The sequence below is a fragment of the Phycodurus eques genome, chromosome 17, assembly GCF_024500275.1.
Source record: "Phycodurus eques isolate BA_2022a chromosome 17, UOR_Pequ_1.1, whole genome shotgun sequence".
NCBI classification, from domain to species: Eukaryota; Metazoa; Chordata; class Actinopteri; order Syngnathiformes; family Syngnathidae; genus Phycodurus; species Phycodurus eques.
Genome location: NC_084541.1, coordinates 12,411,478 through 12,425,760, shown reverse-complemented (window position 1 = coordinate 12,425,760; position 14,283 = coordinate 12,411,478). Strand labels below are relative to the sequence as shown.

At 41.6% G+C, this 14,283-nt stretch overlaps 1 protein-coding gene across 1 annotated transcript; it reads right to left on the bottom strand.

Moving 5' to 3' along the window:
- Window positions 1–42: 42 nt before the first annotated feature.
- adad2 (adenosine deaminase domain containing 2) lies at window positions 43–8,854 on the bottom strand. Its single transcript, XM_061702593.1, has 12 exons — window positions 8,796–8,854; window positions 5,072–5,158; window positions 4,581–4,686; window positions 4,374–4,485; window positions 4,156–4,236; window positions 3,429–3,557; window positions 3,124–3,274; window positions 2,872–3,042; window positions 1,513–1,727; window positions 1,201–1,435; window positions 433–565; window positions 43–371 (listed from the first exon to the last, which is right to left on the bottom strand). Exons 2-12 carry the CDS (start codon window positions 5,152–5,154, stop codon window positions 261–263), a joined length of 1,527 nt encoding a protein of 508 aa, XP_061558577.1. The 5' UTR covers window positions 5,155–5,158; window positions 8,796–8,854; the 3' UTR covers window positions 43–260.
- Between the last annotated feature and the right edge of the window lie 5,429 nt (window positions 8,855–14,283).

Genomic DNA, 14,283 nt, shown 5'->3' with positions numbered 1-14,283 from the left:
TTAAGTAGATTTGGAGATTTGAATAAAGTGCAACACGATGAATTGCATGTTGTCACAACACTTTTATATTGAGGTTTAACCATTTTCTCCCAAACTATAACCACATACAATGCACTGCATGAGTGCCGTTTTAACCATAAGACTGTTAATTTAAGAATAAATAAAAATAAAAAAAATTCTGATTTTTTTTCTTCCCCCCAACAAAACCGAACTTGAATGACTAACTACAGAGAACAAACTAAATGTGTAGGAGAAACCGTTCAGACACTAAAGCAGTCCACCAGCTTTTTGGCGTTCCACGGACCGGCGTGGATGCTGAGGAAGTGCTGCTTGACCAGCTCCTTGACGGTCTGGTAGACGCCCGCTTCCACCTGCCACATACACATCCACATGAAGGCTTGTTGAGCTCAGCAGACGAAGTTTGAGACGCACCTTAACGCTGTGATAGGTGGGCAGTTCCAGCAAGTAGCGGTCTCCGCCCAGTTGAGCCGCTCGATGGAAGCAACTGTAGAGCGCTCTCTTGCACAGCCTGCTGGAGAAGCCGGGCCCGGTCATCCAGGGAGAACTGCAAAGGTGACAACGCTTGTATCGTTTCGCCACTCTCGTCTCTCGAAACATTCTTGCAAATGTTGGGGTATTTTGTTATCATTCTTCCTCCCTGTTTTGTGTCTGCTCCCTCTTCAAACGCATTAGTAGGTTATTTTGCTCTTGTCTTTTGTTATAATTTTTCTCCCCCACTCAAATCTTACACACGCTAGCATGTGTTGATGCTTTTTGATCTCTTCTCTCGCTGTTCTCGACTGAGTTTGGTTGTCATGCTAATTTTGTAAATTTTCTTTTGTGCTTTTTGAAAAAATCATATTAGCAGCTGATTCTTTTTATTAGGTTTTTTTTTTTTTTTCTCTCTCCTCATTTATCCCCCTCAAGTAACATACTAGCAGATGATGTTGCTTTTTGTTCTAATTTCTCTTCCCGTCTCAAAGTACTTAATAGCAGGTTTGTTGCTGCTTTTTGTCATACTGTTGTCAGTTTGTCCCCTCTCATACCACACCTTAGCAGTTGTTGTTTTTGTCCTATTTTCCTTCTCTGTCCCCTCTCAAAGCACATACCAGCAGGTGTTGTTGCATTTTGTTCTCCATTTGTCCCCTCCAAAATGTTTGAGAGCTGCCCCTGACACAAAACAATACATCGGCGCACTACCTGTGGTCGATGAAGCCTTTGCTGCTGTCCACTACTTCGATGTCTTTGTCTCCGAGGCACCAGTTGATGCTGAGGACGTCGTGCTCTGGTGACACCTGGATGGGCTCAATGTCTTCGCAGCACAGAAAGACTGTGTCATATTTCTTGTAGAACGGCGGCAAGATTTCCTCCCGGCCGTCGCCCAGACACTCGTTGGCGATATCCGACAAGTGGCGAGCATACAGCTTCTCGCCTCCTGCGTCGACATGACAACCTGAGAACTTAGCCCCTACTAGACTTTATCGCTACGTATCAGCGTGACGACAGCGTTACCGAGCACCGTGCTTGTGATGTAGAGCGGCTGGATGAAGTGAGTCAGCAGAGCGCCCTGCACGCCCACCAAGGTCCACAGACACAGTTTGTCGCTGCCCGACATGCAGCACACTTTGGCCGCCCAGAGGCTCGGGTCGAGGTGGGCGGCAGGCACCAGCAAACTCTTGGCGTGATACTGCAGCTTCACAAAGGTCAAAGTGTTGTGGGTGTAGCCCCTAAAGATGGTGACAAATGGGGCTGTCATTTACTTTGCAGTATTCAATAGGGATGGATATGCGTTAACGGTATCTAAATTAATCGATTAATCAACAATTTATCGATCATTAAATTAATTGACAAGTATCTGATAATCCATTAATTGTTTTAGAGCCATTGTTTAACTTAAAATGTCCAAAACCTCTGATTTCAGCCTCTCAACCATAATTATTCTCTCATCTTTTGTATTTCATCAAATAAGACAATTGCAAATGTCTGCTTTTACTGCGGAAAACAACAATCAACATTTTCCCCATTTCCACACCAGTAACTAAATCAATCAATTTATGGAATAGTCAGTTTCATCCATTATAAAAATAATCGTTATTTGTAGCCATAGTTTGAAACACCTGAAGAAGTAGCTCTCAATTTCAAACAGTTTGGTGAGTATATCACGCCCTCTCGTGTAATATTGCTTGTGAATGTGAGCGTTAACGGTTGTTTGTTTCTATGTGCCCTGCAATTGGCTGGCGACCGGTTCAGGGTGTACCCCGCCCGAAGATAGCTGGGATAGGCTCCAGAAGCACGCGACCCTCGTGAGGATAAGCGGGAAAGAAAATGGATGGATGTTAATGCAAAATACATTATCTTCTTAATCAATGAAATAATCGATAGAATAATCGATTCTAAAAATATTTGAGTGATAGCTAGGGCTGCCACTAACAATTATTGCAATTGTTTAATCTTTTGATTATTTTTTCAATCAATCAATGAATCTAAATAAATAAATAAATAAATACAAATAAAAAATTCCATCCCTTAAAAGACATGTATGATGAATTAGTAACTGGTTTAGTCTGTAATGTGACAAAATGGGCAAAAATGTTGATTTCCAAAGTAAAAGCAGAAGTTTTCAAATGTGTTATTTTGATTAAACAGAGATATAATAGTCAATTTTCAGTGAGGATTACAGGAATCTGAGAATATTTCCTTGTGTGGCTGAAATTCAAGGATTTGGACAAATTTAAGTTAAACAAGATCTCTAAATGATTAATTGATTATCAAAATAGTTGTCGATTTATATAATCTATTAGCTGTTGATTCATTGTTTCACCTCTAATGATAGCACTAGTATGCTTCCATTGTCTGAACACACAGTAGTACCTCAAGTTGAAGTTCTTGGCGCATCCTTCAGGACACTGATTGGTATAGAGGTGCAGGCTGGTCTTGGCTTTGAGCTGAAGCTGCGGCCCGGCTGCGCTCCTCTCGTATATGCACGCCTCCTTGGCCTGAAGGTCGGTGTCAAAGAAGAGCAGAAGCTGTTTGTAGAGGAACCTGAAGACAAAGACAACAATGGAGTCGCCTGCATGGAAGTACGACTGACGACCGGGGTGGCTTGCGATGATGTCAGTGTACCTCTGGAGTGCCCGCTTGGCAATAACCATGGCGTGACAGTCGTGCAGCATGGTCCCGTTGAAGCAAAGCCAACTTGTGCAGCTGAAGCGGCCGGCTCCTAATGCCACCACCTGGTAGCGATCGCATGCACGTCCCGATGTGTCCGTCACTTCTATGGAAAGAAGCACATAAACGTATTGCAGTGGAAATGCCAAAGTTTGGTTTTGGAGCTTCCACTTCCAATCTCTGTTGCAGTTCATTCCAAAGTTGTTTTTTTCCTTTTTTTTTGGACAAGCTTCACAGACTGAGTGTGAAATCCAATGTACCTCTCACGAGGACAAACGCTGCCATGTGGCTCTTGCAGCCGTGGAAATCCGGACTCATTTTCAGAAGGCTGTCGAATTTGTCACTGCTTATTGCCGTCACGTGCTTTTTGTGGAAGTCTGTGTCCCAAACTAAACCACAGGATCTATGAACACTCACTAGTCACAATATTAGGTACATCAACACAAGCTACAGTTATTAAAAAATTCTGCCTATAGAGACATGATAGTGCTCAGTTTTGAGAGATTCATCTAACACTTCCTTTGGTGAGTGGTGCAGTGTTACTGCACTGCATCATTCTGAGAGTAGTTATTCGTTGTAACTGCTTTTATTTTGGTAGGTTTTTACTTCCTGTTTTTTCTCACAATCTGCTTTATAAGCTTCTCAGATGGAATGGAGCAACTTTTCGTGACTAAAGGACTTTGAGTTGGATAATCCCCGAGTGATGCTCTGCATGTAAGTGTCAATACTTAAAAAATGAGATATGTGAGGATGTTATTAAGTGCAGAGAGTGTTTGAAAAGTGTTGATTAATAATTGTGGGACAGTCAATCTTAAAATGTTACTTAAGCATTGCCTGTACAACTGTCCATTTTTTATTATGGCAGCGACAGTTTGAACTCTGGACTAAATGATTAAAAAAATACTCTTTTTCGGCAGGAAAACATCTCAGTATGATGCAGAACATAACTTCAGAAGGTAATAAGTCAATTTTGAACAGGCACTGAACCTGACTCTGGTGAGGATGACGAAGACGATGGAGTTTCTGTTGCTGTTTTAGTGAAATCATTGTCCAGGTCAGCAGTATTGGCTTCAAAAAAAGTACACAGAGTGTGATGATTAATCAGGAAATTACTAAATAGGATCTGAGGCCTGTCCTCATAAATGTTTGCGATAAAAGGTTACGTAACCCAGCTTGACAACAACTGTAAGTATGTATGTATGCACCTTCGACAATGCCTAAATCCTTGGTTTGCTCGACAGTGAGCTCTTCATCCAAGCTGTCAGCATGGGACATATCGGAGTGACTGAAGAATGCTGGCTGGTCTGGGACGTGATTCTCAGAGAAGCGCATGAGAATTAGTTTTGACATTGAAAGGTTGCAGAGAACTTAAAGCAGTATACAAAACTTTATGTGAATATCCCTATATTTACCTCAACTTCAAAGTTATTAGACTCAAGCACAGTGGCATGTATGGGGCAGGACATCATCTCCAGTGGTAGTGTGCCAGCCTCTCCAGTCACACGGTCATCATCATCTCTGTCATTAGGTATACAGGTACATCTCAATATATTAGAATATGGTAGAAGTACTTTTATTTCAGTATGCATACATTATATTTATATATTGATTCATTAAACACTTGGGGGAAATACTTGGAGGGCAAATTCCTGCCAAATTTCTACATGAAAATTCATTTTCATTGATTCTTGATTGTTTGTTTCTAGAGATGGTGAATTTTGGGTTTTCGTTTGCTATAAGCTATACTACACACACACACACACACACACACACACACACACACACACACACACACACACCAGTCCAGGTTTTACCCCGCCTCTCGTACAAAGTCAGCTGGAACTGTGGTTCAAATGATATCTAACTATATCAGCCAGGGCTCTCTTGTAAACTTGAAACATACCCTTCAACATCATCACAGTGCACCCTCGGGGGTTGGCGGATCCACTTAGCGCCTCTCCTGGGACTGCATGCTGCTTCACTCATTTTGCTGTTGACAAGGTAAATGAAAATTTGTTTAATTTCCTATCTAATTTTCTGCTCCATACCCTTTGCTTATATTAACTGGTATTTTTCAACTATTATATTCACGACAAACATTGCTGGCACATGCAAAACAACAATACTGTACCACTGTGTTCAGACAATAACACGACGCTGACTATTTTATTTAACCAGCTTCTGGCGTCCATTTTTTTTACATCACAAAACAACCATTGTAATTATTTCATTTTATTTCATTACTTCAACGCCGCAATAGCTTTCAGTCAAATTTAGTTAAATAAGATTAACAATATCGCAAAGAATAATCATATAGCTCACCACAGAAAGTTTGTCGCGCTTTACTCGCAATATGTGGCGCCAATTTGCTAACAGCAAGAGAAACGAAAGACAGGAACATAATTAGACATCTGCGAGTAAACTGCTCTTTGATTGGCTAAGAGTTAACCTGTGGTCTCCAGGAACCAATCAGGCAGCGCTTTATTTCAGGAAAGGAAATTAGTTTACAAAGTTCAACTTTCGTTATTGTTGTTTGCAGTATTTTCTTGGAGTATACAACCTCCAATAATGCAGTAATTCACATACAGTTAAATTAACTGAAATAGATGTTGTTTCTGTCTTTTAAAATGCAGAATGTGATACAGTGCTTCATGAGAAATAACTTATTGCTGGTGTATTCATGTTTTGTCTGTGGAACTCACGAACTCTGGCGTCATCTTGTGTACGCTGACCTGTATTGTACTCTGTACAAGCACAAAAGTTAACCTTGATAGCGTTTCTGGACATTTTTCTTTTTTTAATTTTCTCTTATTTCCTTTGCAGATTTCTGTTGGTCTACTCAAATTTTAACAGTAAATTTACTCAATGTGCATTTAAATGGGCTGTCTGTTTTGACTGTTTATTGATACTATTCCTGTAATTGAATGAATAATACACAACAACAGGTTGATTTACCTGCTCAATCCATGATTCCATGCATGTTTTATATGAAAACTATATTGTATTGGTATGCAACATCAGGGGCACTCATTAAATATTTTGCAGCATATTCTGCCAATTGAAGATTATGCACAAGCTACCATCCACCTCCACTTAGTTATAAATAGCCCTTAAAGTTAATAAAGGATTTATAATCGCTGGAACAAATTATTCCAAATACTATTTATCTCAGTGGCAAATTCTGGTTCGAAAGTAGACTAAGTTGTCGTACAAAAAGATACTTCTGAAAAATCTGGATGTTGATTGGGCATCCGTTGACGTTTCTTAATCGCGGGTCACGTACATTATAAACAACCATTCACACTCACTTTCCAGTTTTCAGTGAACCCGACATGAATGTCGGGTGCCTCAGAACTGTGAGGCAGACGTACTCACCATGCTGGCTTGTTTGATGGTGAATCGCTATCAAAACGGTATTGGTGCGCCAATGAATTGAGAGTAAAAAGACAGCACTTCTGGCGGCACGGTGGACGACTGGTTAGAGCGTCTGCCTCACGGTTCTGCGGACCGGGGTTTAATCCCCGGCCCCGCCTGTGTGGAGTTTGCATGTTCTCCCTGTGCCTGCGTGGGTTTTCTCCAGGCACGCCGGTTTCCTCCCACATCCCCAAAACATGCATGGTAGGTTAATTGAATACTCTAAATTGCCCGTAGGTGTGAATGTGAGTGCGAATGGTTGTTTGTTTATATGTGCCCTGCGATTGGCTGGCAACCAGTTCAGAGGGTACCCTGCCTCCTGCCCGTTGATAGCTGGGAGAGGCTCCAGCACTTCCGCGAACCCTTGTGAAGATAAACGGCTCGGAAAATGGATGGATGGATTGAAGACGGCGCTTGTCATGTTTTATGTATAGATGCCGTAAGCAAGCAAATAGATACAGAATGGTTTGTGGAGTTTTATGAATATCAAATTGTGAAGATGAATCGTTCACACACGAGGACACATGAACAAACACACACTTAGTTTCTCTGCCGCATAAACGAGAGCGAGAGGCCCTTTTTGCACTGTTGATATATTCCCTTGATCAATGTGAAATTCAACACTATTTCCCTTCCGAGAACCAAATGGGGCCTTCTAGTGTGTGTAAGTGTCTGTGTGTGTGAAATCACTCCTGCTGAGGCACAATAGAAACCTCCCCAGTGTCGTCCTCACCTTCTCCTGTCTCTCTGTCTTCTCTGTTTCTACCCACTCTGCCCCCTTTTTTCCTTCTCTGTCTGTTTTATGATTTCACACCCACGCAGCCGCTTTAGAGCTCGCAGATTTACCACTTTTATTTCTTAAAAAAAAAAAAAAAATTAAGTGATGAGGGCACAGAGGACAGCTCCGTTTATCGTCACAGCTTTTTGTGTCGGAAGATAGCAGATGGAAAACTGTGATAGTGTTTTATTTCAGCATATGCTGTGTGTGATAGGCTGCGGTTTCACGTGTGAAAGTAAACACCGCTAGCATGGATAGAATTTTCCCCGGCACTTGTCTGACAAATCACAGTATTAATTGATGTTACAGGGGAAAAAAATATATTTTTGTCAATCTCTCTGTGCTGTTACTAAAATATCTGTGTGAAGGTGTGTGGAAGGTAATATTTTCTGTTATATTTTCTTATCACAGCAAAAACAACAGCTGTTTTCCTCGAGCACTTTTCCTTAAGTCTTATTTTAGGGTCTGAAAAAAGTCAGGGCCGACAATCTTAAATAATGAATGTTCAATATTTAAACCAGCCTATCAATCAATCAATCAATCAATCAATCAATCAATCAATCAATCAATCAATCAATCAATCAGTCCGTCAACACAAACAATGTAGTAAAACACAAACAATAAAACAGTATTCAGTCATATAATCTCTAGCCTCTGCAAAGAAGAACTAATATTAGTGCTGTACTGATAAGCTGATACCCTGAACTGGTCGCCAGCCAATTGCAGGACACATATAAACAAACAACCATTGACATCTACGGCAATTTAAAGTCTTTAATCACCCTACCATGGATGTTTTTGGGTTGTGGGAGGTAACCCACGCAAGCACGGGGAGAACATGCAAACTGCACAGGCGAGCCCGAATTTGAACGCGGGTCCTCAGAACTGCGAGGCAGATGTGATAACCAATCATCACCGTGCTGCAAAAACTGTTTAATTCTTTTTAATTGTATTTAATCATGTCATACTCTATGTTTTATAGAGTATAATATTATAAGTGCTATTTTTCTTGTTAAAAATGCTCTCCACACTTTTGTGGTTTATTTTTTCCTGAGAGCCTGGAACAGATTAATGGCATTTCTATTCATGTTAATTAGGAAAGTATTTGGGAGGCAAGCGTTTTGAGTTACAAATGTGGTCAAGGAACGAATTAAACTTGTATCTCAAGGCACCACTGTATAATGCCCATTATCATCTACTTTTCACTTTTGCCTCCGCTACGCTTTTCAGACAGTAGGCTGAAGAACACCATGGCCGCTTCCTTCTTTACCTCCTCCATTGAATGGATGCAGCTTCATGCATGTTTAAAGACGAGAGGGAGGCTCCGCTTTCTCACGCCTCGTAGGACGGCGAAGGAGAGAGAACGAGAGAGCACACGAGGACGTGCCCAACCCACGTATCGAGTCGTGAAGAAAAGAATCACCCTTTGTCTCACTTTTTTCCTCCCCTCCTCTCCCGCGTCGTGAGGTACTCCCCGAATATCGTGACGCTCTGGTCGACTCTCATCAGGATAATAATTATTCACACGCGAGCATCTGCCTCTCCTTCTGTTGACCTCCGCTCGTTCCTCTCCTCCTCGTGACGTGATGTGTGAAAAGATGGCGGTCAGAACAAAAAGAATTCATCCGTTTTTTTAGCATCTTTTGAGCCATATTACAGACACGAAACAATGGTCTGCTTTAAATGCTTAGTTGCTCATTTGACTCAATTTCCTAAGATTTGTAAGGGACGAAGGGGAAAAAAAATAAAATATATATATATATATAAAATCGTGTGTATGCATTGGGCCTTCGGTAAAAAAATTGCTCATAGGCTTGAATATAAATTGTTCGTCTATAGGTACATTAAGATTAATGCTAATGCTAACACGGTATCCAAATGAAATGCTTACCATCAAGCTCTTTTTTCTTCATTAACATCGTCAGCACCAACTGTGCCATTCACGCCTGTCCTGTAACATCAGCGTCATATACCGTCCTCTGACACGTGCTAAGCTATAATTAGCCTTTGGCCTTTGCAGTAAACATGTTCTCTTACACGAAAAGTACAACAAAGTTTACATGAACCACCACGTCGGTCCTTGCAACGACTGGCTCTCACTAACGTCAGAATAAGAAATACTGATCGATTTCGGCAACATGGCGAACTAGTCGTTAGCACGTTAGCCTCACAGTTCTGAGGTTGGGTGTTTGAATGTCATCTCCAGCGTTCCTGTGTGGAGTTTACACATTTTCCCCGTGCTTTTGTGGTTTTGCGCCTGGTACTCCAGCTATATCCCACATTCCAAGAACATGCAGGTTGGGGTCATTGAAGACTCTAAATTGTCCGTAGGTGAAGCTTATTCTTCTGAGCCCAGAGTGTTGAAATTAAGCGCATGCCCATAAAGACAACAAAGTGGTGCCTTGAGATACGTACGAGTCTAACTGGTTCAGTGACCATGATTGTAACTCAAAACACATATCTCAAATCATCTTTTACGCCCCCCCCCAAATTTCTTTTTTAAAATTAAAAATACAGTAATTACATAATTTAACAAAGGTAAAAGAAATTACAGTTTTTTCCACTGACTCCTCCTTCTGATGTTCCCGCCATGGCCACCAGGGAACAGTATAAGGCCGAGAGACGGATATGCAGTAGTCTTCTGTCTCAGCTGCTATTAGTAGTCGTTCTTTGCAGAAGATAAAGAATATATGACGGATGAAATTTTATATAGTCTGTTTACATGTGTTGCTGCACTGTTTGTGTTCAAACATCTGTTGCAAAAGGTTGTGACACCGCAACATGCTAATTAGCGCTAGCATTAGCACGTCAATGAAGTTTCTCATTATTTGTTAGCATTAGCGTTAAACTAGTGGCTAAACTATGGTATTGTTATAAATACACAAAGTATAATTCACTGTAAAAGCATTGCCACGCATGGAGTTCAGAGACTCCACTGTGTGTATGTGGCACATGGACACATCGTGTTCTGGAATATGCCCCCTTTACGGTGTTTGACTTTGGAGACACCGCTGGATTTAATCTCGTCAAGGGGGAAATAAAAGTATCATGTTGCATTACAGAATGGTAGAAATCTCTCATGCGTATGCAGAACAGATTCGCATTGCATGGGAAAACGTGAGTAAAAAATAGACGTTTCGAGGGGAATGTCTCAATTGGCACAGTGGGTGAATCATGGGAAGCAGGGGCTTATGTTAATTAAACATTCAAAAGTTGCATGCTTCATGATAGATGGAAATGGGAAGAAAAAAGACTCCCATGCCCCAAAATAGAGATGCATCAATGAAACATACATGAATGTGTCTTAGTTTTATAGATACACAGTCTATATGTGTGAGATGTGTGTGTGTGTGTGTGTGTGTGTGTGTGTGTGCGCGCGTTGATGCACACGGGGTCTTTCCCCACAGCGGTGCTATTCCTCTCTGAGGTGCCACTGGTTACCATGGCAGCAACATCCGCTCTCCTTCCTTTTTCCTCCCTCTTGCCTTCTGTTTCTCTCCTCTCCCTTTCTCTTTCTGTTCCTCGCCATCTTCCGTCGACCTCATTCTCTCACGCCGTACCAAGAAGCAGGCCAACAACCTTTTTTCCTTTCATTTCTTTTCTTTTCTTTTTTCGTTACGTGACACATCAACCAGGGTTTCCCTCCTCCGGTGGGAGGACTCATGACAGGCGGCTATAAAAATGTCAAACGCAGTGACCGAGTGTAATTGTTATAATAATGAGGCATATTTGTCATGCAATTGAAAACGTTAAAGAGCAAGCTACACTACACACTGTGTCCCATATTTAAATGCATGTAGCATTTATGTCAAACATTTGAGTTTTTATGTTGTTTTGCCTGTCTACCTGTATTTAGAACTCTCATATCAATCTTTCACTCCTTTGATAAATTGTTTCCCAGGATGCCCAATTACAGGAAATTAGGTTGTCCCACGTTATTATGCCAGTCATACCTTTTATGAAGAATTGTGCCATGATAAATCATTACAAAGTAAGAAAAATATATGGATTATAACATGTTCAATTCAATAAAAAAAGAAACAACTCTATTTGGGAGAAATACAATAAGGCTCTACCTTTTACTTCAATAACAGCATGTACAATCTTGACTTATTGCAGTATTAAATATTACTACTACTACTACTAGTACTATTAATAATTAAATTCCCTTGTAAGAGCTCCACAAATATGTAAGATAGCACACGGCACCCTCTGTTTTGGATTTAGGTCTGGGCTCTGGACTCCTGGAAAAGCTATTGTTTGTTTATCTCGATGTAATTTAATTTAAAATGAGAGCTTGGCCTCAAGTGATCTCTAGAGAGTTAAATCAGAGTTGAAATTAAATTTGAATAGTTCAAGAACAGGACACATTGGAGGACATTCTGGGTGACCTTTACTCCTCACAAAGAGCAATTTGAAGGTTTAAGTTTATTTTTCTTAGGAGAATGGACGGTTAGTGTATGTCCTTACAAAGCCAGAAGTACAAACATGACTACTATACTGTATGTGTGTGTGGCCCAAGATGGTGAGGCCCAGCCAGTGCGTGATCAATACGGACTGTAAATGACGACCATAATGGGACTGTGTCTGTCATGGGACGTCGAAAAAGTGATGCGGCCTGTGTGAGGGAGATATAGTGCTATATGATCTCACGTGTGTGTGTGTGTGTGTGTGTCCGTGTGTGATTGTCGGTTTCATTGCAGGGCCGCACGTATAGGGTGTGGATGGTGGGCAGACTCCCCAGTCTCCGCCCTGGGTGTTCGATAACGATAATTCGATTGAACTGGCGGGCCCTGGCCCGTGGGATTCACTGCTTGTGGGGAAGCGTGTTTGGATATGTGTGTAACCTGATCGCCTCAGGTCTGAATGAAAAACAGATCGAGGTTTGGACCATTGTGTGTGTATTGGTAAGTGTTTACTTTTGCACTTCCTTTTCTTACTGTTGCTCTTTTAGTTTGTACGTAAATTATTTAAATACTGTCGTCTTTTGGGGGTAGGGGGGGTGTAAATCTGTCAGCGCTGCCTCATGAATGATAAACTGTTCTTTGTGACTAAATGCCACCAAATGACTATTTGAATTGGATAACTTCAGATCGGAATCAGGCCTCTTCCAAATGTGGATGCAAATCGGATATATTTTAGATATCTGCCAATGCGAAACGTGAATGCGCAGATTGGATATACAATAAACCATCGCTATTCACAGGACGAGGAAATAAACAGTCAACATTTTTTTTAAATTTGGAATTGGGCACTTGGACCTGCAGTGTTAATCCCGTTTTATGATGAACAAATGGAAGATTATGGAAAAAAAAAAATCATCCTTCTCTTCCTCTGCTATGTTTCTATTCGCTCGCGCTCTCCCTCACCCGGCGTGGTGGGTCCTTGGCAGGCGGCACTTCTCTCTGGGCCAAGCACAAACAAATGGCAGCCTCCCTCAGTGTGGTGCTGTGACACACACACACGCACACGCACACGCACTACCCATTTGCTTAGCCTGGTCGCACACTGTACCGACGTGCACCAATGCTCATTTGAACAGTTACCCATGCATACTGTATGTATGACGGATTCATGACCAAACAAACACACAGATGGAAGTACTGCAAACTGCACTCCTCAAACTGCATGACGTTATTAGCATAACCCTTTTGCAATATGAATTCAGACCCGCGCTCTAGCCTGTTCTCCCAGCGGAGATCACGCCATGGCCTGCTTTCACTCAAACACGGTGGAATCAGGCTGCATTCAAGCCAACTCGTCCCAGATTGGGCGCACGTGGTGACAATGTAATGAGCTGAGAGCAATATGTCGCCTGCCTCCCTGCCTCCTCGTTTTGCATCCCGGAGCGAAGCACGACTGCGCTCATTCATGTTGCTCCCTTAAGTCTACAAAGCCTGCTCGTCACAAACCTCACTCACATCTCCACGGAGTTTGATTAATGATCCCCCGCGGTACGCTGCCAACTAACTATGACACACAACTATTTGTACTAGTTGGAGATTTTGCATGAAAAGGAGGAGAGAGAGGTCAAATCAGGAGGGGGTTTCGCTCCACAGCAGGTTGGATGAAGGAGCATGTGATTATGAACTGGGGAGTGTGATAATTTGAATATGCAAATATAGCAAGCAAACAATATTTGCATGCCAGTTTATGTTGTAATGTGGCATCACATTCCTTCTGCACACATTCACTTAGTTGGCCTGGACTGACTCTTCCCCCGCATTGCTATAAGTCCCGGTAACCTTATTACCAGTGGTTTTCTACATTTAATGGTTCATACAACTCTAATGTACAATACAGTGGCACCATGTTGTAGGAACGGACCGAGGTTTTTTAAGACCAGTCAGTCATTAGACCAGTTTTTTTGGTTTAATTTGCAAGCGCAAACTTGAGATACGAGCCTGGAAAGGTGCCTGTGAACTCAACTCAAGTCACTTCACAATAAGCAGCGGTTTGGCAGAACAAAAGTCTAAAAAAAAAAGAGGCTTTAAGCTGTTTAATGCCACTCCCAGTTGAAGTTTACTGTCATATAAACATAAAACAAAGAGAATTACACGATGTATTTTTTTGATTGTTGCGGCCAGGCCTTGACATTAACTTTTTATTTTATTTTATTTTTATTTTTTTTTGTCACCAGCCACTGTGACTCCTACTTTCCCCAGAGTTATTAGCCACGCAGCATTTTAACAAGCTACAATTGTCAACGGGGGTGTGTGCTGGGATTAATCAATGTTGTGACATTGATTAATCCTGATTGACAAAAACCTGCCGAAGTGACAAGTGGGAGTGGCAGTGCTACTGAAATTCATCTCCATTTGGCGGGTTGGCAGGTGTTATTGTCGAGCCCTGGTTGCTGTGTTATAGCACTTTAAGCAACAGTTATTTGAACACAAAACAGTAAATGGACACAAACATGTAAA